A 20,951-nucleotide genomic window follows, 5' to 3' on the forward strand; every position below is an offset into this window, starting at 1 on the left:
TGACAAACTATCGAAAGTTGTTGATAGACGAGTTCTTCGAGAACTTTTGATCCTCTGGTTCCTCTACCTATCATTTCGAGAAATGATGAAGTGTTTTCGTGACTTACATAGCACGCCTGCACATATGTATCTTTTTGAATGTAGACGCAATTTTAGTTTTTGTTCTCGTCCTACATATGCAACTAATAACGGAGCCTTCATAAGTAAAATGAGAGTTGTTGTTTATACGAAACTGGAGGGGAATTCTCAGAGTGCTACTTTTTGCTATGGCAAGTACAACAGATGAAAATTTGCCTCAACGATTTTCAGTGAAACCACTTTCTTTTAAGTGTCAGTTCTAATCGTCTAAGGGAAAAAAGGAACTGGTTCTTTTTCTGGCTTTGAACAAAACTGCAAGGACACCAGTGGAAAGAAAATGGCGCTTCTCACGAGACGCCACACGAGCAGTAGGAAAAATGTCCTGGAAGTGCGAAACTTTCCAGTGTGAAGTGGCTTTCAAAGGTCAATTGAATGTGGAACCCCTTTTATAGTTGTAATACCGTATGAAACTATGGGCGTGCTTATAACAGTCGTCTCAAAAAGAGGACAGTAATAAATTCATCTTCCAACATGAGTATTTCACACTTACAGACCAAATACCCCTAACAAATAAATAGCTGATTAGTGTAAGAGCATTGTAAATAACTTCTACTAGGTCAAAAACTTAGTTATTTGCATGTGTAATCACGGCTATTCCTAGCTTTCTTGCGGTACTTATTACCTGAAAACACTTTCGAAACCTACTTTGTCGGAAGAGAAAAGAAGTAAAGCTGCATTGCGTATTTAACATTGCCGAAAGCGAATCGAATCGAGTAACGAATCTTCAGCTAAATGAAGTCAATGGGTCACGATTTAACTTTGTTCTAATCGTAGTTTCAAGGAGAGTAAGAATGACTGCTGTTCTTAAACTGCTTCCTTTGACTAGAAAATCCTATAACAAATATTCTTTAGTACTTTTAAATAATATTATATTTCTTCCATAGGCTCTATAAATAAGGCAGTTCTTCTAGTTCTAATTCTTTAACATATGAGGTTGGTGATGGATTCGTTGCTTTGATGTTTCGAAGAATTCCGATTCTTCAACCTTAGTTTGCTTAGTCGAAGGCCGATATGAATTTTTAAATTCTTTCCGGGCTCCTGGGCAGAAAAAGTTTTTGATTCTCTTTCAATCTGTAGCTGTGATGTAGCCAACCAACAAGCATAACCTGAAATTGATCGGAGATTTGGGTGAGCAGTAAGGGTAACATCGACACAAAAACATTATTATTTGCTACTACAGATTGATTTCTCCTCTCCGATGCAGTAGTGTATCTTCTACTCCTTGAAACCCAGGGAAAACGAGATGGTGAAGCAGTAAGCAAATAGTAGTGCAGATTAAACTACGGTATACTGAACACTACTCCACCGATCTATAGTAGGGTCAACGCTGGAAGCACGGTGCAGTTGCGTAAGTGTCTGCGCTCGAAACGGCGTGATGGAGCATAGCGGTTAAGATCGTGGTAGAGTCCTTGCTGGGACCACCTATCGCTGCAGTTCGCAGTGGTCCCACATCGATTTCAACTGCTGAGTCAACCGCGCCGCTTCGAGCGCCGCTTACGCAATTGCACCGTGCTTCATGTCGTTTTGACCCGACTATACTTCATAAGAAGCACGATATTATCGTGAACTTCTCTATTATTCGCCATTGCGTTTCTCCTTTTCGTTCGTCTTTCGAAACTAATGGTTTTTTTCTGTTTCTTAGGAGCGGGTGATCTCTATGCTCACGACTGTGGCCGGAGTGGGAAGGGTAGGTGTGGTGGTGGGCACGAGCGTCTTGGATACGACTCCCCTCCCTCCCTCACTTCCTCCCTCTCTCGTTTCTCTTCTCCTCTTCCTCCTCTTTCAACGTTCCTGCAACAGTTCTAGGTTGCTGCCAATTCAATATGTATATTCAAATGTGAAATTTGGTAGCTGACAGAATAAAAAAACACCAAGTAGTAGAAGAAACAAATTTCTTTTTTCATTTTTGTTCTATTCTATTTTCATTTTTCTTAAGATGAAATTCTACTTTTGTTCCAAAATCTATGAAATATTTTCAAATACTGACTAAAAGACAAAATACGACGAAAAAAAAGAGGAGTCAGATGCATACGTTGAATTACAGAGGAAAGTCAAAAAAAAAAACACACGAGAAAATCAACATTTTGTTACTACAATGTGACAATGGGACGACGACGTAGGTTCGACACACCGCTGAGTCAAAACTTTGTAAAAGAGTTAGAAAATTGAAATCACTTCTTGCTTAGTTTGCAGCAGTTTAAAAGTGGATTTTATGGAATTCAATGAGCAAAAAAGCTCAGATTCTGTGTACACTGTCTGAGAGATCGCGAATAGAAAAAATTCAGGTAGTTTTTCAGAGAAGAGGGTTTGCCCTAAAAACAATCATATCGCTGTTTTTTTTCCATCTGCTACCTTTTTTGGAATTTTGATGGGACACAATATACAATGTCCCGACTATTTTTGGATTTGTCCCATCTAAATTTTAAGAGAATCAGGCGGTTCGGGAAGGAGAAATTTTGCTCATAAGGGTTTCCTTAGTCCCCTTATTCGATTACATGAGTGTTCTTGAAACACCGTCTAATGTTTCCGAAATGGAAAAATATGCCAAAATCCCAATTTTTGCTCGCGCGTCGAAAAGTGTGATCTTGAATAAAACTCAACAACTCAGAGTAACTTGGAGTGAAGCAAATCATCTTCCAAGGGTTTTTTTTTTGAGGATTTTCTCAATCGGATGGTACACCACTTGACTTCCAAGGCCTCGCAAATTATCGAACCGAACCGAATCAATTTACCGAACCCGAAAAAATGAAGGGCTTGGTTTGCACAAGGGCGGTTTCGAATCCTCGATCGTGTGGCTACAACGGACGTCAAACCCACTGCGCCACACCCACCCTGTAATATTTTATATATTATGTAATTACCTAGTACTATTTAATATTTTGTTCTAGTTATCATGCTATCCTTCACTCAGTACAGCCCACCGTACTCCCCCTTGCGACCCCATTCCCTTGCAATCCCCTACCTTTAGGAGCCCTGATTGGAAAATCCTATCACACACCTGGCCGTCGGTGCCGGCCGTTGGTGAGTCTGTAGGAAAGAAAAAGACTTTGTCGTGAGAAAATCAAGTAATCAACACTTCTCTCCTGATGCTTACATTATTTTATGTGAACAGAACAAATTCTTCGAGTTCGTCAACGAACTACTACTTATGAAAGTGGAACAGTCAGAATATGTCACGGCATTAATTTAAATTCATTATTCTTCCTCGGACACGCAAAATATCGTCGTAGATTGTGAGAATTTTGATACTTATCTCATCTGTTACATACATGCAAGAACTTATACGGCTGGCTGCTTCAGATTCCTCCCAAATACAATTTATCACGACTGTTCCAGTGCACGCAGCATGTTTTCGAAGAAATAGTGCTGCACACCGTCTACACTTTTTTTGATAAAGCGGGTGCAGTTCTGGTGTTAACTTTGCTGTTTGGGCGCGTCTAGGATTTTGGTTTGTAGGGCATGAGTTTCTCTTCAACGTCTAGGTGTAATTGCAACACGAATACCGTTTTTCTTAAGTCATACCTATAGTGGACTCCCTAAATCAGTCTTAGAAGTGCGCTAGCCATGAACAGTTATATGAAAGTGCCACAGCAATTCAATTCCTAAGCACTCGAGTTCTTGAGATGCTCTGACATCAGAGGAAACTATCAGACGAGGGAAAAAGGAATGTCCTCATTATTAGGACTATGAAGAGTTCTAGTCGTGCATAATCACACAAAAAATGGGGGAAATATTAAATCCCTACAGGTTAAAATCTTACAGCCTGTCTTATAGTCATAGTAGGTTCAAAAGGACATTAACCAGGCTGCAGTTGCATAGGCGTCTGCGCTCGAAGCGAAGAGGTGGAGCGTAGGTAGCGGTTAGGATCGAGGACCCTTGGTAGTTGAATCATAATTTTTGCTGGTAGCTTCTACACCAAAGTTATTATCAAATAATTCAATTATAATCAATCAAATTTGATTAAAGATTTGAATTTTGTTCCCGATAATCCCGGAAAACTTCATTCGCTTCTTTCTCATTTTTATGGATAAGACAAATATTCATTTCCTGTGGTAAGTTGTGGTTGGAGTTTGTTGTTGAAGTTCAGTAATGGAGCGAAATTTGATCACGTATAAGTGAACGTAAAGGATAATATGATATGATTCAAATGTCGTTTTAGACTAGCTTACCACCGCCAGTGCTCATGAAGCAAACTCATTGCCAGTGATAGCTCAAAGCAGGCCTGAGAACCTCAAGTCGTTCACGACAACGAAAAACATTCTGCACCGCCTGCAAACACACTGCCTGCAGGGAGAAATACTAGATCATGCACGGAAGTTTCCTGTTTTTTCTTTACATCTAGCTCTTGTACCTACAGCACCGCAATTTCCATCCACTTGTAAATCACTGGAGGCACATAATTGCAGTGGAGATACGTAGTTGGCTAGATCCGTTCTTATGGGCGGAGTCAATGGAGGATCCTACTGTAGACTCGTCCTCATTTTCTAGACCTTACTAAAACTATAAGGATGTTCCTGGGTTCTGTTCGCAAAGATGTTCGCAAAGATTCTACGCCACATTAATTGTAGTGATAAGCGAAGGTCATTGGTCTGGCATATTGTATCACTGCTGATCAGGATACTCCTGTGTGTATGTGAGATATACAACCTTCTAAAATCAGAAGTACTTCACAGAACACTTCATTTTTGAAATAACCGGCTATAATGTTTATGAAGGTGTGAGAATTTATATCATCAGTAGTGAGAAGTTGTAGAAAAAATTAAGGCAGCTCATATCAAGGAAATGAGTATGTACAACATGTGAATGAAAGACAAAATAATACGAAAGCTAGAACTTGGAAGCTCTGTAGGAGTCAGGACGACGATCCCCTGGTGTGGCAGAAGATGAATAATAACGGTCTTCAGCAGTATAGATGACATTCCCGCCGCCTGAGTAGTCGCGGCTACGAGATGGGAGAGGCGATTCTTGGACGTGGATAGGATGAGAAACCACATTTCCGTTAAGAGGTGGAGACGCTAAACTGAAGTTAAAGTGAATACAAGGTTAGTCCAAGTTAATCACTCGTCAAAGCACACCTTGATTGCTGTGGCGCATGCTGGTTGCTGCTCGTTGACGACGACGCTGACGAATTCCAAACCATCCGAGGAACCAGATGCCGGCGATGCATACGCATGGAAGGCAGCAACACAATAGCAGTAGTGACACACCCAATATGATACCGAGTATACGGCCTGCGTACCAGAAATCTCCATCACTGAAGAGCTCAGGAAAATCGTCGAGAAACTTCCGTAAAAACTTGTTACTCCTTCAATACTATACTTAGAAGCCTTGTAAACCCAAACTTAGAGAAGGGTGGGCAACTTTTGTACGATAAATTTTGGGAGTAGGTCAAACATGGAAAATATAACTTTATAGTTGGGTCAAACCGCATAAAACACGGACAACACGGACGGTTGCGTTAGCGGCTGCGCTCGAAGCGGCGCGGTGAAGCGTAGCGGTTGGGATCGTGGGAGGATCCCCGCTACCGCTACCTACTCTGCAGTTTGCCACAGTCCCATCTCGATTTCAACCGCTTTTCTAGGGCAGCCGCTTACGCAACTGTCAGCGCTTCATTTCGCTTTGATCCGACCATGGAAAAAGAAAGAATGTGCGTTTTAGTGATGTTGTATAGGAATCATGAGATGTCAAATCATTCTATATAATAACGCGCTTAGTCCGCGTGTCTATGTGTGGGTGTGTGTGCATTTGTCCGTGTGTTACCAAAATACTCCACAATGATGCAAAATCTGCACCGTTGAGGTACCGAACCATAGCCATGCACCTGATAGGCGAGGACTCTGCCTTTTATCCATTGTCCAAAGCTATGTAGTCATCTATATTGGGTTTGATAAGGAAAGTTAGTTTCGCTCATATGTTAGTGAGGGTAAATAAACTTTCATGTGAATGTATACTTCCGAATTTGCAAACTGTCATGCTGTGTAATAACGGGTTTATTCTGTCACGTGCGTGCGTCTGTGTATGCGTGTGCGTCAGTCAAGAAATTCCAAAAAAAGAGGGGAACGGACACTATGGCGTCACTTTGGTGCACTAGAACCTCAACGCGGTAAAGTTTGGGTGAGACGGGTCGCACGGGGTCGAATTCGTGTCCCGGAGCCAGATAGCTGTAAAATGGGGTGCGACGGGTCCACGGGGTCGGAATGGTGCGCCGGTGCCAGAAAGTTATAGAGTGGGGAGAGACGGGTTCTACTCCACTGCGTCGGATTGGTGCGCGGGAGCCCCAACGCAGTGGAATGGGTTTCTGTGGTTCACATATCTATTTCCCAGCATGTCTCCCTAACGCTGCTAACATTCTTTTTTCAAAAGGAGGAAACACACGTGCGAGCGGCTGCTTAAATACAATACATAGTAGCCAACGGTTTACGTAATCTGACGTAGAACGTTATTTTTATCACTACGATAGTGATATTCATGTCTTCATGTTAACATATCGTTCTTTGCTAGTAGTTGAGAAGGAAAAAAACCCATACTTTCAATAACGTTTCCAAATTGTGGAGGTTTGAAAGGAACATAGATGTAAAATCAAGTTTGATTGTTTTCCAAATATAGAACTGATGCGTCTAGGGAAAAACCATAAAATCTTTCATCTATGCTTAAAGTTTCGAGTAAAAAAATCGAAGAAAACGTTGACAGAAAAAAACAATTTTAATTTTACAAAAGTGTCGCTACTGTTATTTTTTATTGATTGGTGAAGGCAAGCGAAGCGAACACCAAAAAAGGCCTGAATTCCGGCTAAAGCCGGACTTCAGGCTGGTATGTTCATATTTGTCTTCACTCTTATGTGAGCTAAGATAACACTCTGCTGTTCTGATTCTAATTGTTGTGAAAAATCCAACGTACACGCCGTATCCGTAGTCGTAGCCGTAGTAACTCCGCTTTACTCTGCTCACTCCTTCTGCCGCCACTGATGCCACCGTTACAGCCGTAAACATCAACAGCAACAAAGATCTCATCCTAAATATAACTTACAACCCTTTATAATAAGATAGTAGTTCAGAAAGGTATTCGAACCAACTGTGGAGGAGCGACAGGGTGGTCATAAAAAGGGTGAGGCAAACACTCATGACATCGATTTGTTACGCTTGAAAAGGTACGAGTGTGAACCGGGCAAACAAGCCGTTAGTCAGAAGGTGAATAAGGAAAAGAGGAAGTTCGACGCATGGTTAGCTCATAATTTGTAGAAGGCATTGCAAAGACGGCAGTACGTGATGCAAGAACTTTGTTGGAACCATGTAAGTTGCAGATTACTGAGAATGAAAAGGATGTTTATTTAATTACTCAGAAGTCGGGGATTGTCGCCGCATTATTCTATGAGCAGTCGATTGCTGCTAACCAAAAACGTCATTCGTATCCCGACCAGGTGTGTTAGCTCGATACATACTGCTAATTCTTGGTGAGGGTGGGTCATTATCCTCAAAATGCTAAAAATTCCCCAAAAATGCGCGAAGCAGCAATAATTGATAATTTAGCTGATGGGTCGATTTCCCTGCAGGTTACTCTGGATGCTAGTGCACCTGTAACAGAAGGTAAAGCGTAGATCTGAAAGATTTTTTAATTTTAATTGGGGAATAATCCACCATCTCGATTTCATTGGTGGATTTTTGAGACGAAGTCCAAAGAAGAACTATGTGCTTAAGCACTGTTTCGATTAGTAATGTTTCATCAGTGTGCCACAGTGCTTGTTTTTTCCACGATTTTTGGAAAAGATGGCTAAAAACGAAACTCGATAGTCTTTTGAACAAATCTTTTGGATTTCTAAACTGCCACATTCAAGTTTTGCAAGTACAAGTCAGCGTAAGAAGGATCAGGATAAGAAAGGTTAATGATGTTACTGGGTGAAGAAGATCTTTCGTCTGGATGTTGTCAGTTGCATTTCTTCTAAAAAGTTCCTTTGTCGACAAAAAAAACACCTGTAAAAAAACCTGCGAAGAAATAACTACAAATCTGCGTAGTGCCAAGAAATTGTCGATGTTGGTGAGGATTGGAGAAGCTAATAATCAGAACATCTAGAACTGCATGTGAACCTGGTAGGAAGGCAGACGAAGGCGAATTGTGTTGGGATAGCAAAAAAGACGAAGGTGCGGTTCGAAGGTATTTTATGGCAGTAAACATGCCTCTGGAACGAAAAACGATGACTCAACCATGCAGAAGAATGTGAGAATGATGAGCAGCAGCACCTTTTGTGTCTGATCTCCTGTGACTTGTAAAGGGAATTCTCCTTTGTTGAAAAAGAAGCAGAGAGAAGTAGGAAGCAACGCGAACCTCCACTTTCCCGCCAAATTTGGCGGGGTTTCGCTCGTTGTCGCCACCTCCTCATACTCTCCCTACCAAAACACATCCAGAAATATCCTTAGCACATATTATTCGTCTGCCCTTTAGTAGCCTCTGCCTTATTCGTCAAGGGTCTGCCCTTTAGTAGCATCGCATAGAAAAAGCAGACCATCTAAAGCACTTCGTAAGGTACCGTTTCATGAGTGTGCCAGCAATTAGCATGGGATAGAACGAGTCTATATTGGGCAATCCCGAAAACTGCTGATCTCCTGCAGGAGGGATTAGTGCATCTTATGAACTGCTCACTAGATGTTGACCGTTACACGTGCTCAAAATACACCACGTATCAGGATGGCATTTTCTACAATTTTCCATTCTGGAGCACTTTCGATGGTCCGAGCGCGCTCCTGACCAATCAAGTCCTCCATTTGTCCGAGTGAATAAACAGGTGCTAACCTTGTTCGAAAAAAGAACACTGGCCAGATGTATCGGTTGGCATTTGCAGGTTACAGTACAGCCCGCATACGCATTCATAAATCTCAAACGATTCTGGATTGAAGTTGAAAGCTTGATTGATTGATAAGCTGCGAAGAGAATCACTAGCACTACCAGCTTAGCACTTTTTAAAATCAGGCTACAGCTAATGATGCTCTACTGGTGCGGAAGAATGCCTCTACCGCACGACGTTACATTTCTTCTGAGCAGAGGTTCACCAACCGAATCTATGAGCACAGCGGAGATCTCAAATAGCCTCTCGAATTTGATTCGTAACTCTATTTTCACCATTATGGAGTACAGTATCAGTTTAGCTAGGAAATTTTTCCCTTCCGACGTCAAATAGACTTGTGAGCGGGTTTGGTGTTGTGAACTGGTCTCAATCTAAAGGCTAACTATGTTCGATTTACAAGGAATGAGTTTGGTGTCAGTTTTCACGTATGCGGGTCTTGGATTTGGTTGTTACCTCAGCAATCTTCTTATTTGAGGATCTGCAGAAATGAGGTATACCCTTCTTATGGACCTGGTAATAAAAAAAAACGCTATTTTTCTGCCGTCTCGTCGATTCGTTCGCGCTATAAACCTTCCAGGACGAAGAATTTGGCCTATCCAAAAGAAATATAGCATCAATTGAATGATGATTTTTTTTACCATGGTTACAATGTGTTTTTAAGAAGGAAATCACGAAGACATATGCGAGAATTTCTAGAAAAGCTCCGCTATTTGATGCGTTTTTTTGTTTTGCTCAATCAAACGAATGAAAAGACTGACTATAATAATAATTGAATGCTTGTTTTCAAATCTTCCAGAAGATATCGACAAATGGTAAAGGCAGGGTATATAAGATTTCCAGTTACTAAACAGAAAATTCATATCCATTTTCTGCCTCGAATTCGTTGTGCGTGTTTTCTTTTTTTTCAGATCGTGCACTAACTTCCCTGTAACTTTCCTCTTCTTTTCGGTCTACTGTATCTAAGGAATTTTGTCCCCATCTGCGAGGGAGTACATGTGAAAGGCAAAAGTTGAGCAAAAGAAAATTCTCTTTTCATTGTATATTTCTATTTTCTACAGCTTAGGCGGACAATGACCACTAGGGAATTCAATCCTCAGCCCCCTCGAACTTGTACGAGTCATGAGCATGTCTTGGAAATCACATCCGGATCCGTCCACCCGCTTATGAGTTTTTTTAAACCGTGCACCTGTTGATTAGATGTCCCTAGAAGAGTCGGTCTATTAGTTCTTACAGATGCTGAAGAGCCCACAAAGTTCTGCTGAAGAGCAACGTAGGCCGGAGGAGAGGGAAAACATCATTCAGGATTATGGGGGTTGGTTAATGGTCCCTGGTGAAGCGCAAAGAGTTGTCTTTCTGTTACTCGCGTGGAACACCGCTAATATGAACTTCTCTAAGCTGTTTGGGTGTTTCAAAATCCTCTTCATGCAGAAACATAACCTATGGGATTTTTCAGACTTCCTTCTCAAATTTCAAACAAAATATTTACACTCACATTAATTTTGTTTCAAAAGGGGGAGCGGAAATATGTATATTCATGCATTTCTATGTTTGAACATTATAAGTGACCTTCTAATTAGTTCATGCTACTTCTCATAGCTTGATCACAAAAATTTGCATAACTCAGTTATCTATTTCCATTGTGATTTATTTTAAGAGCAAGAGGACGATTCCACTACTATGAGTGCGCCAACGTTCCAGACCCCTTTTTTCTGTAGAATTTCTTCCAACCCTCTCTTTTTGATCAGGATGATCAGCAACGCTGAAAGACGATAAGAGTAGAGGAAATGCAAAGAACATCATGCAAGCTTGTGAAGAATTCAGAAACTCAGGCAAAGGATTGTTTTCTTTTGTTATAGAATTTCTTTTACCTATGAAAATTTTCTAGTTATTAGGTGAGATAAACCAGAGCAGAGGAAACCAAGGGGAGTATAGGTGCAATGAGAAGAAGAACAATCAAATTGAGCTAGATAGGTTGCAGAGGAGTAGCAGAAAATGGCTTTTTGCCGAGCCCGATGCCAGACAAAGGAGTCTGCCCAGTACGGCCAGCTCTCCGTGAAAGGGAACGGTCCGGTTGGCGGCGTCGAGTTTTCATTTCGAGAGCACTTGACGATGGTGAGCAACAATTGCTCAGCACAGAAAACTTCCATACCGGATCTGTGTGAGGGAAATTTGAATATTTGACGACTACGGTAGCTTCTCAGTTGCATTTGCACAAAAACGTCATATAAAAACTGTTACAGTTACACATTGGAGCGCCTGCAGAGTTTAGAGCGCATCGAATGTTCCGAATTCAGGAAATATCAGAATTTTGCCGTCTAAAGGCATCACCCCACGCATCTGAGGTGGTACGGATTTCAGGTGGAGTATTCGTATACGGCATAGTAGATTCTAGAGAGAAGGGTGGTTTCGTCCATTTCTTTCTATTTGCCGTAAAAAAAACGACCCGGAAGATGCGGTCGGCACGTGCACAAGGCTAGCGCGCTCCAATCGAACTCGTTGTAGAAAATAGCGCTTTGGAACGCTCGAAACCGTATCTTCCGGTCCGTTTTTTTCCATAATCTACGATTCCATATACGAATACTCCACCTGAAATCCGTATAACCTCAGATTCTTGGGGTGATGCCTTTACGCTTCAGCAATCATGTGACTGCTTCGGAAAAATGTGCGCTGGACTAACACCTTTTCTCTCTTCGAGGGCTTCATCTCTCTACTCAAGCACTCTCCTCTCAAATTGCCCACCTTGTTTCCGCATTTTACGTTCTCCTGGTTTCGTTTCCCAGCTGTACTCGTTCGGTGATAAACAATTTTTGGCTCTTTGCTTCCACAGTGTGAGTTTTTCTACGAATTACACTGCATTTCCTTTGCATTTTCTTTACTGGATGTTATGAATATGATTTAAAGCGGTGAAGAGTTCTTGAACTGGAAGAAATAGAATGCTAATTTCAAGATTAGAAATTGGGTTGTTGCTAATATCAGTTGTAGCATATGAACTGCAATGTGTGCAGTGACTTCAGCGTTGTATGTTCGATGGTGGTATTAGAGATAGCGATCATTATTTTACGGATGGTTGAAAGGAATTGCTTCAGATTCTGCGAGAGAAATCAACGTATTCATCTTGTCGATCACCTCTGTTTCGGTCCCACAGACAGACAGATTCTCCCTTGAGAGCCCGTTTGACAACTTACCTTTCCTTTTTAAATTAGCTGCAACTCAAGAAAAATTTCATCAGCTCTTTTTTTGATTTTTCCCTCCCGTTTTTTCATTTCGTCTCCAACGTTTTATTGGTAAACTTTAGTTTTTTTTTGGGAGAGGGGGGGGGGGGGTTTATTCTCTCTTAGTCATTTGTTTTTTTAGAGTCCTTATCCACACACTTTCTTCTAGTTTTCTTTGAATGATTCTCACTACTTTTAACCCTATCTTTTTTTAGTTGCTAACTTCATTTGCACCTTCCAACCATTTCCTTGCTGCCCTCCTTTTCCTAGCTACCGGTCAGCTCTTCTTCCTCATTCCCATTCTCTGTTCCCAAAAATCTGCTCGTATTTTGTTCTTAGAGTCGATTGTCATATTTTTCTTATCATAGAATTTCTCAAAAGATTACTTCATAGATCACAGCGTTATAGATCATTCGGTGTTGCATACAAGTGCGAGCTCAACTCGTTAGCATCCATTAATTCGCCCAGTACTTTTGCAGCGTTTTTATCAGAGCTCATTAGTGAATACCAACGTTGTCGCGAGACCTCTTGTCTTCATAAATTCACGGTTTGGCTCCAGTGATAGGGTCCGATTCATTGTCTTAATCATTTTTTGAGATATGTTTATTTCTAGATAATTTTTTCTAATCTACTTCACCTTCATCGGTTCCCACTATCGGGATATGTAGTATCGACCACGGAATTTTGAAAACATGGAAAGTTTCCCGCAATTCTGCGCCTTCACAGTTGTGGATTTCACCTTAACCCATCGATCTTTACAAAACGATCAATTACAGTTGCTAGAAAGGGACCACGCGGACGAGGAGGACTGCCCTCACAAGACGGTGTATCGAATAGAAACTGACTGAAAGTGTGATGTTTCCCTAAAGACGGTGATCCAGAAGTTCATTGTTCTCAAGAAATGCATGAACCAGTGCTTCCTATTTATGACAATCTACTGAGAACAGATGTCCTACTATTCGCCTGGCTCACTTCAAGAGAGATACGCACAAGTATTTAGAGGAACTGACGCACGGAAAAGAACTCTTCGCACAATTTTTGCATCTGATCACCGAATAGCACCTTCTACCTCGGTTCACTGCCAGACTTTGAACTACTCTAATGCCAAAGTGAGCGTGTAATTGGATTGCGATGAGCAACGAACTTGTTACGCTTTGCTGAACAAAGTGCTGCTCCGGTGATGGTATTTCCGCATTTGAGCGGAGGTAGTTTTTTCGTAGATTGCTCAAAACAACTACGAAGTGTCTACCAAATATCTTCAATTTGCTCAGTTTTTCCTCAGTATTTTGTTTTATTTTTTTTTCAATTTAATACTTCTGATACGGAATATATAAGGTGCTCAGTCCTATCAAAAAGTTTAAAGTTTTTTTTTGAATTTTTTCACTATTACTCATTGTTCTCGCGCTTGATCTCTTCCTGAGCATTGTTTGCATCTTCTTCTGGTACTTCTTTCCTAATCACAGGTAAATAATCACAGATGCCCAGGAAGACGTAGTCATCGAAGAACAGAAGAGTAGAAAGGCCGAGCAATAAGCTTGAAGATTAACCACGCAGTCGCAGTCTTCGTCCGCTGCAAATTTTTCTTCTGGTGCCTTTGGAGTTAGAAGAACGAGAGGTGGCTGTTCATCTGAAACACTTTCTTTTCGCCTACGTTAGAGAATTCTGTAAGGCTGGATGAGTTACGCGAAGTGCACCGGATACTTCTTTTCCTGGTTTCTTTCGTTATTTCAAGGTTGAGGGTGGTGCGAATTGTTTCGCTCATTACGTTTATGGCCCGCTCTAAAAAAAGATGTGCATGGATAGGAAATACGACGATAATAGAAGATTGTTCAGGCGGGAGAAGAGGATGTTGCCTGCCTTCAAACGACAGTGACCGCCAAAGTCCTCTTGATGTTGTCGTCAACTGCACTTGTCTTTTTTGGCTTTTATTTTGGCTTTCTTCTCGATGCCGTACCTGCTAGTAACACAGCCGGTATGACTAGTGGAATCATATACACAGTGGGTCTATCGCGCAAGATAGGAGATGCTAGTCACTATGGCGACGAATTTCGAAGTGGGACCAAATCACCGTCACACAGCTCCATGGTGCAGTGCTGGAGTGTGTTGCAGCAGTAGCTGTTTGTCATTGAAGAAGCAAGAGGTCAAGGATAGTATTCTACCATTTTTGTGTTTGAGGGCAGTGACAAGAGCAAAGTTTCAATGACTTATTCCCTATGGTTAAACAAAGAAATTTCAGATATTCAAGTAACTTGCTAAAATGCTTTTTAGGGATTCTGTTGATGTTGGTTTTCTATTGTTCATTTGAAGCTAAGTACGATATTTATTCACTTGAATGCATCAAAGGCTGTGCTACCCATGGAGGAGAGAAAAAATAGAATCGAGTGCTGTTTCGGATTTCTATGAAGAAGATGACTTTTTTCCTTACAAAATTTTGTGCTGTTTTGTAGAGAAATTTGGGCGTCGTTAAAGCGTATGTTTGGTTGCGACCAGCAACTGCTCTGTTGCTGGTTGTGGTCTGAGATTAAGTTCTTCATTGTGTCTGCCTCTGTTTACGCCACACTTTTCTCTTTTTCTGCGCCCCTTAAATTGTTCACCAACATTCAGTCGCAGAACGCGAACAATGAACGCACTACAACTGTTTGTATTTAAGGCGAAGTTTTTGATTTTCAAGACTTAATGCACTTACTGGAAAATATCCCTATGCTCGCTCTCAGCTGGCTTGTTGCGAGAAAGTTAAAATAAACATAGTACGTTCAAACATTGAAACCTTTGTGTATTCGCGTGGCCCACACGTTGATGATATCTGACACATTTGAGGATGATTAATTGAAGTGGAATTCATTTATTGCTATTTCCGACAAATGTCATCTTTCGCGCTGAAAAATAAAGTTCTTTGTGCTACATGCTGTCTAAAATGCAATGCTGTCACTTGCTCTATAAATAACTACGGCTAGCCGATTCGAAGTTATTTGAAACTCACATAATGCTTTTCTCTTCGCATTAATTTCTAATGTTATGAATTTGGTTTCTAGCTGATTGTTTTTTCACATGTAGATAAACAGCTGAGTATTCATGGTGTCCAAGGATCATCATCATGGGAACGCCTATTCGACGATTTACCATACACATATCTCAATGTTTAATTACTTTTGCCTTCAGTATCCACAGAAGATCATTGCACATCCGAATGGAGCGTTTTCACGGTGTTTTTGTAGAGATGCTGCTGATCTCTGCCGGGGATTTTACAGATCGGTTCTATCGAATAATTTCTCGAGGTCTATGCTCAAATACCTGGGAACTATGGAAAAAGAGTTTTTTCCCAGCACATTGTGGAACGTATTTAGGCTACTAATTCTTCTGCGATTGCTGCAATATATTTCAGCTGTATCCAGTATTTTCGTGTAGAGAGCAGGGCTGGGGAGTTTTTGCAGGTCCAGAGTCTTTTCGGCCGCTTGCGTTTAAAATTAGATTCTTGGTCAATATATTTTTCACTCGTTTCGTTTTGCACGTGGTGAAAGCTGTAATTGGAAATAAGACTGAGTTAGTTTGTTCAAGGCGAAATCCTAGCTTTCAAACATCTCTCGTAGGATCGACGGTGATCTTCAGCGCGCTTGGCTTGAGCAAATTTCGGTTCAAGATTTTTCAAACTTGTGGAAGGAAATACCAGCTAAGAAATTGACATTCCACCCCTCCCCGCCCCTGTTCGCGTCAAATTTGCCTTTCGTTATGGATTGCTGCTCACTAAGCTTATTTTTTAAATCAATCTATTAGTTGCATGTCCCATTAATTTTCTTCGTCGAGATACGTCAATGTGAATACCATACAATTTTTTGCTGATCATAAAAAAAATCAGCATTCTACCACACATTTTATAAATAATATGAAACGTGTCGATTTCTATGCAAATGAAATACAGTAGATTTCTTGAAGGAAAAAAGAAAATGAAAGGAACGAGCAATTTTCGAGAATTGGAGAGGCATTCTTTAATTGTTGGTAGTTTTTTCCTGAGCGCACTTTAACCTCGCCTTTTATGTTTTCTTCCCGTTTTGTTCTATTCTGCAGGAGATGTGGGAGATTTGTGTCTAAGTACTGATTGCTTGCAATCAGTACACTACTTGATCATTATTACTACAGTAGTTTTTTTTTTGGAATTCATCGAAAATATTTTAGACTAAGTTAAGGATTGCTGCACAGCTTCCGCTCCTTGGCTTTTTTCTTTTCGAAAGTTAACAGAATCATTCGAATGCATTTCTCGAGAAAATGTGTCGTATTTTTACTGGTAGCACCATTATGCACTCTCTCAATTTGCTACGAAGAAACTTTTTTCAATCCTTGTTCCCCACCATCTTCAATAGAGCTCTTCGCAGCACTTTCAGCTTTGTCTCTTTTTTTTTTCGACATTCCGTGAGTAAAAAGCGGAAAGTGATTTCATTGCGAGCTTTCTAAAAATATAATTTAATTATGGGCGCACTCAAGGCTTCTTTATATTGGAATGGAAACAAAGTAAGTACCACTTCTTTCTTCCCTTTCTTTGCTATCAGAAAAAAATCTGCTATATATCGGTTTTAAAGGCAAACACAATAGGGGATGAAATGTAAAAAGCGCATGCAGGAGCCCTCGTGAAACACACGCCTCGACGGCCTCATTAAAGAGAGCAGGGAACTTTTGTTCCCCACCTTCACCGTGGAATCTTGAGGATGAAAACAGTAGGCTAGGGTGAGATAAGTATTTTTTTTTTGTTTTTTTTCAATTGAACGATTATATAAATGCGTATTTACATTGTTTATTAATATTCGGTCGTTGGCGACTAACACTTATGAGGTCACTTAACAAAAGTAAAACTAGACCAGAAAACACTACCTAGCATATATTTATTGATAGCTCGAAGGGATGGCGTCTTTTGGACCAAATACCACAAATACTACATTTATATTATGCAGTTTATATTTTGATCTCAGATAGTCGGTTCCCACCCTCTCCTTTTCCTCCCTCATCCTATCCTCTTCTCTCCATTCTCCATTAAAAGTGCAGTACCTTGGCAGTCTAGAAATTCACTCTAGATACTTGCTATCCACCTATTCAGTCTGATTCTGCATTTTATTTGCGTAGTTGCACTTCTATCTATCTACAACATTTAATACAATTTCTATTTCTGCCCATACCCAAACTTGGGGCATAAGGATTTTAAAAGAAGAACACTGATTTAATCGTCCCTTTTTTGAGGAGGCGAAGAAAAGGCTACTCTGCTTATGATTAGAAAGCGCAAAAGTTGGAGCGAGTACCAATTTGATGATAACTGTGCTTATTTCATCCTATTTCCGGCTCTTGCCTATTTTTGAATGATTTTTTTCCGTACGCAGTATGCTTTTTTGTTAGAATTGATTGGGTTTCGTTTTACAACATAGTCAGAAATCAATTTCTATTTAATGGCAGCATAGCACGAATGGTGAGAGTGGTGAGGGAATTTGTAAAAGCTAGAGATGGGGTTGTAGATCTCGGGATCAGGAGTGGTTCCGCTCATCTCTTCCTGACCGTCGAAAAAAATGGCATGCAAGACGCCGTTCTTCACCACGATTTCAGTAGAAACGTCCCACGCTTGTTCCCGTTTTCACGTCAGATTCGTGGTATGCTGCCTTTAGATTGGAAAAAGATAGTTTGGAAGTAAATAGTGCCGCATATGCATCAATTCTGCAAATGGTAGTTCGATTTCAAAATCTACGAAAGGCATTGAAAGCTTACAGGATTAAAAATGAAATATCCGTGTTTGTTTTCAGCGGAACGATTTCCATGTGTCGAACAGAATTAACTTTCTTTTTTGGGAGGCAGCGGGTGAGACAGACATCTTTTTTTCCTTTTTTATGAATTTCCTTCTCTTCGTCTCCTGCAAACTACAAAATCTCATTTCTATAGAACTCTTTCCATGAGGCAATTATAATTTGCTAATGGAAAATTGCTCGGTTCCGTGAGGCAGCAAAAGCAAGCGTGAATTGTTTGCAAATTCTTTGCTGCACGAGCCTGCACCTTCTTGGGGGTCCTAGGGAAAAGTTCACGGAATGAACTCTTTTAAAATGACATGGCAAAGAACGAAATAAATCATATGATAGATCCGAGCCGTAAATCAAGTAGGAAAGCCTAACAAAACGTTCTGTTTCTCGGTTTTTGCTGATCAGCTGAGACATCAGTCACTCAGAAGTTTTAAATCAGTTTTTTTTTCCGAACTTTTGGATTGTCTAACGCTCTCGTTGGAAGATTTCGAAATTCAATAGTAAATCGTTGTGAAAAATTACTTCCCGAAGCTTTTGCAACCTAGATTTCTCTCCATCTCAAAACTGGTAATGCTCTCCATACGAAGTTTTCTTTCGAAACATGAAATAATGACTAGAATACACATTTGCAGCGGATTTCCATGTATTTGTAGTACGTAGAAGGCCTTGCATAATTTTATGACCTGAATACCTATAACTAATTAAAAGAGCGTGCAATTGTGGCTTTTGCTTGACTCCATAGCATCAGCCACATCAAACCGAAAAGAGATGTACTCCTTTCTTCTGGCACTTCATACTCTATATTCGCACTTTCGTTTTTGCATTACCCGAGGAGGGCAGGCAATTTTTCTCCTCTTCCAACGACCACGCTAAAGTGTGGCTCTTCTTAAGAATTTCCTCTAGAAAAGAAAATGGTGGATTAAGTTAATCACACCTCGCAATTCATTTGTTTCTGCACTGATCTTGCAAGAAGTAGAGGAATGTGAAAGTGTCATTAGAGAAGATTTCCCGTGTTTCGAGAAAATTTCAACTATTACACTCTCGCAAGGGTTGGAATCTTTTTGAAGTACCGGAAATTGTCCTGTTTTTGAAATTGGCCTCTATTCCCCTGGTTTCCTTACGTTAATTATGGGGGATAGATCCAGTTGAATAGCGCCGTCTTCGCCAACGTAATACGAGAGTGCAGTTCTGAATTTTGGAAGTGTTGTATGTTTCGAGAGTCTTGTCCTCAAGACGTATGCTATAACCAGTCCTCGTTTGTTTGGTTTCTATCTTTCCTCACTATAATCTCAAATTTGAATCCTTAAAATAGTTCAAAGAACTTCTTTCTCTGATAACTTTCAAAAAGAGATTATTGTTGCACTTCTTGACGGTACGAAAACTCCACACTCGAGTGCACTTATGAATTTCACAAAGTTCTTAGGTTTTCAAATATTTCTTCCTTTCAATTCTTTTCTAGAGAATAACTTACATGCTTATTTCCTCAGATCAAAAGCATGTGTGACTGAATGATGACGGTAGCACTGAATTCATCCCTTTTGAAAGGTTCCGGAGAAATTTCTCACGAAGTTTCTTCCAAGAAATAATTCGTTTGTTCCGTCCAGGATTTTTATTAGTCGAATTATATTATTGCTTATCACTTCTGTTTTTTTTTGTTGTTTGTTACTTTGGATCTCAAATTTGCTGCTACTTCGCCACAATCGTTTCTCTGTTTCTACTTGCGAAACGGTTCTTTTTTCAAACTTTTACTGCCTACGATTGCTAAGAGTACACATGTAGGTACCTCGTTTAGCTATTCTGAAGCTCCTTCTCTATATAATTCCATGTAGCAATAAATAGTGAGTAAAATATTAAACGCATAGGTTTACTTCCCACAAATAACAAAAATTTCTTTGGAAAGGGACAAAATGAAGAGTAGAGGAGTCCCTCTCCTAGGGTACTTTCCTGTGATGAAATATTTTGCGGCACAATTGCTGAGTTAAGAAACGGAAATCGCTTAGAATCCAAAGACTTTTAGTATTTCTGTCAGATATATTTCTACTGTTTACTGCTGTTTTTGTTGACTTGACTTGTAATCATGTTGAATTCGTTATTACATTGGCTTAGTAATTTAACAAGTGATGCGATGTCAACAGCTGTCTTTCTTCACATTCTTTGTTTATTTGTTCCTGTAATATCACTCGGGCGATCGTTTTGTTCTTTTTTTGTTTGCAAAACATTTACCAGCCGATGAAGGTGCTATCATGCCTGTTCTCATTCCTGAGACACAAAATAAAGCTATTTTATCTAAATTTCAGCTCATTCGAACAATTTAGTCAAAGCAAGCATGTGCCAATAGCTTGTTCTCATCATACGCTCTTATCCAGTATTATTACCCTTCCCTTCTTCCGTTGTACCATCATATTTTACGACGGGGTTTCTTTCTTTTCATTAGTAGTTTGTTAAACGCTTTTCTCCTATAAACAGCAAGTACCCAAAGAGAACAACAAGAACTTTGACGCACACTTGGACTTCTACGAGTTGGTAACTATTGACAGCGCCCGCTGGTTTGTGTCTTCTGGGAAAAAGCCTTCAGAATGCAGCTGAAAGTGCGGGCCGCAATTCCGGCTGCGATCTCGGGTAGCTGGCTCAAGTGAACAGGATGGCCCAAATGTCCTTAGCCAGAAACGGCCATGACGATACGACTGTACTGGCGGAGAGATAGACTTCCAGCGTAGCTGTTTTCGGACAGTTCGTGACGGAACGCAGAGTTGCCCGACGAAGCCATGCGAACTCCACATCCAGCGAACCTCGTAGACGTTCAGTACGGGTCGGTTGGATCACCACATCATCTAGATATCCAGCAACAAGAGCGATTTATTTCAAACGGAACGTGCAATTATTTTCTTAACCATTATTTTCGTATTCTAAAGAAGTAGAGAACGTTACAACGTGCGAACACGTGACATGTGTGTCAAGGATTTGTATGAAAAATAATAATAAATAATATAGTAAGTATAA

At 40.4% G+C, this 20,951-nt stretch overlaps 2 protein-coding genes across 3 annotated transcripts; one reads left to right on the forward strand and one right to left on the reverse strand.

The window, feature by feature from the left end:
- Positions 1–4,965: 4,965 nt before the first annotated feature.
- RB195_005955 (uncharacterized protein) lies at positions 4,966–7,148 on the reverse strand (the record flags this gene model as incomplete). Of its 2 annotated transcripts, XM_064178781.1 has the most annotated exons (4): positions 4,966–5,158; positions 5,214–5,259; positions 5,346–5,392; positions 7,036–7,148. In XM_064178781.1, the coding sequence occupies 4 exons, from the start codon at positions 7,146–7,148 to the stop codon at positions 4,966–4,968; spliced, it is 399 nt and encodes a 132-aa protein (XP_064035792.1). The 2 variants fall into 2 exon arrangements, with proteins under 2 accessions (XP_064035792.1, XP_064035793.1); XM_064178780.1 differs by having other exon boundaries at positions 4,966–5,153; positions 5,214–5,392.
- A 3,838-nt stretch (positions 7,149–10,986) lies between these two features.
- On the forward strand, positions 10,987–19,459 carry RB195_005956 (uncharacterized protein; the record flags this gene model as incomplete). The annotated part of the gene is made up of 4 exons (XM_064178782.1): positions 10,987–11,132; positions 16,798–16,902; positions 17,961–18,015; positions 19,439–19,459. The coding sequence occupies 4 exons, from the start codon at positions 10,987–10,989 to the stop codon at positions 19,457–19,459; spliced, it is 327 nt and encodes a 108-aa protein (XP_064035794.1).
- Positions 19,460–20,951: the final 1,492 nt, after the last annotated feature.

The sequence above is a fragment of the Necator americanus genome, chromosome I, assembly GCF_031761385.1.
Source record: "Necator americanus strain Aroian chromosome I, whole genome shotgun sequence".
Classification (NCBI taxonomy): domain Eukaryota; kingdom Metazoa; phylum Nematoda; class Chromadorea; order Rhabditida; family Ancylostomatidae; genus Necator; species Necator americanus.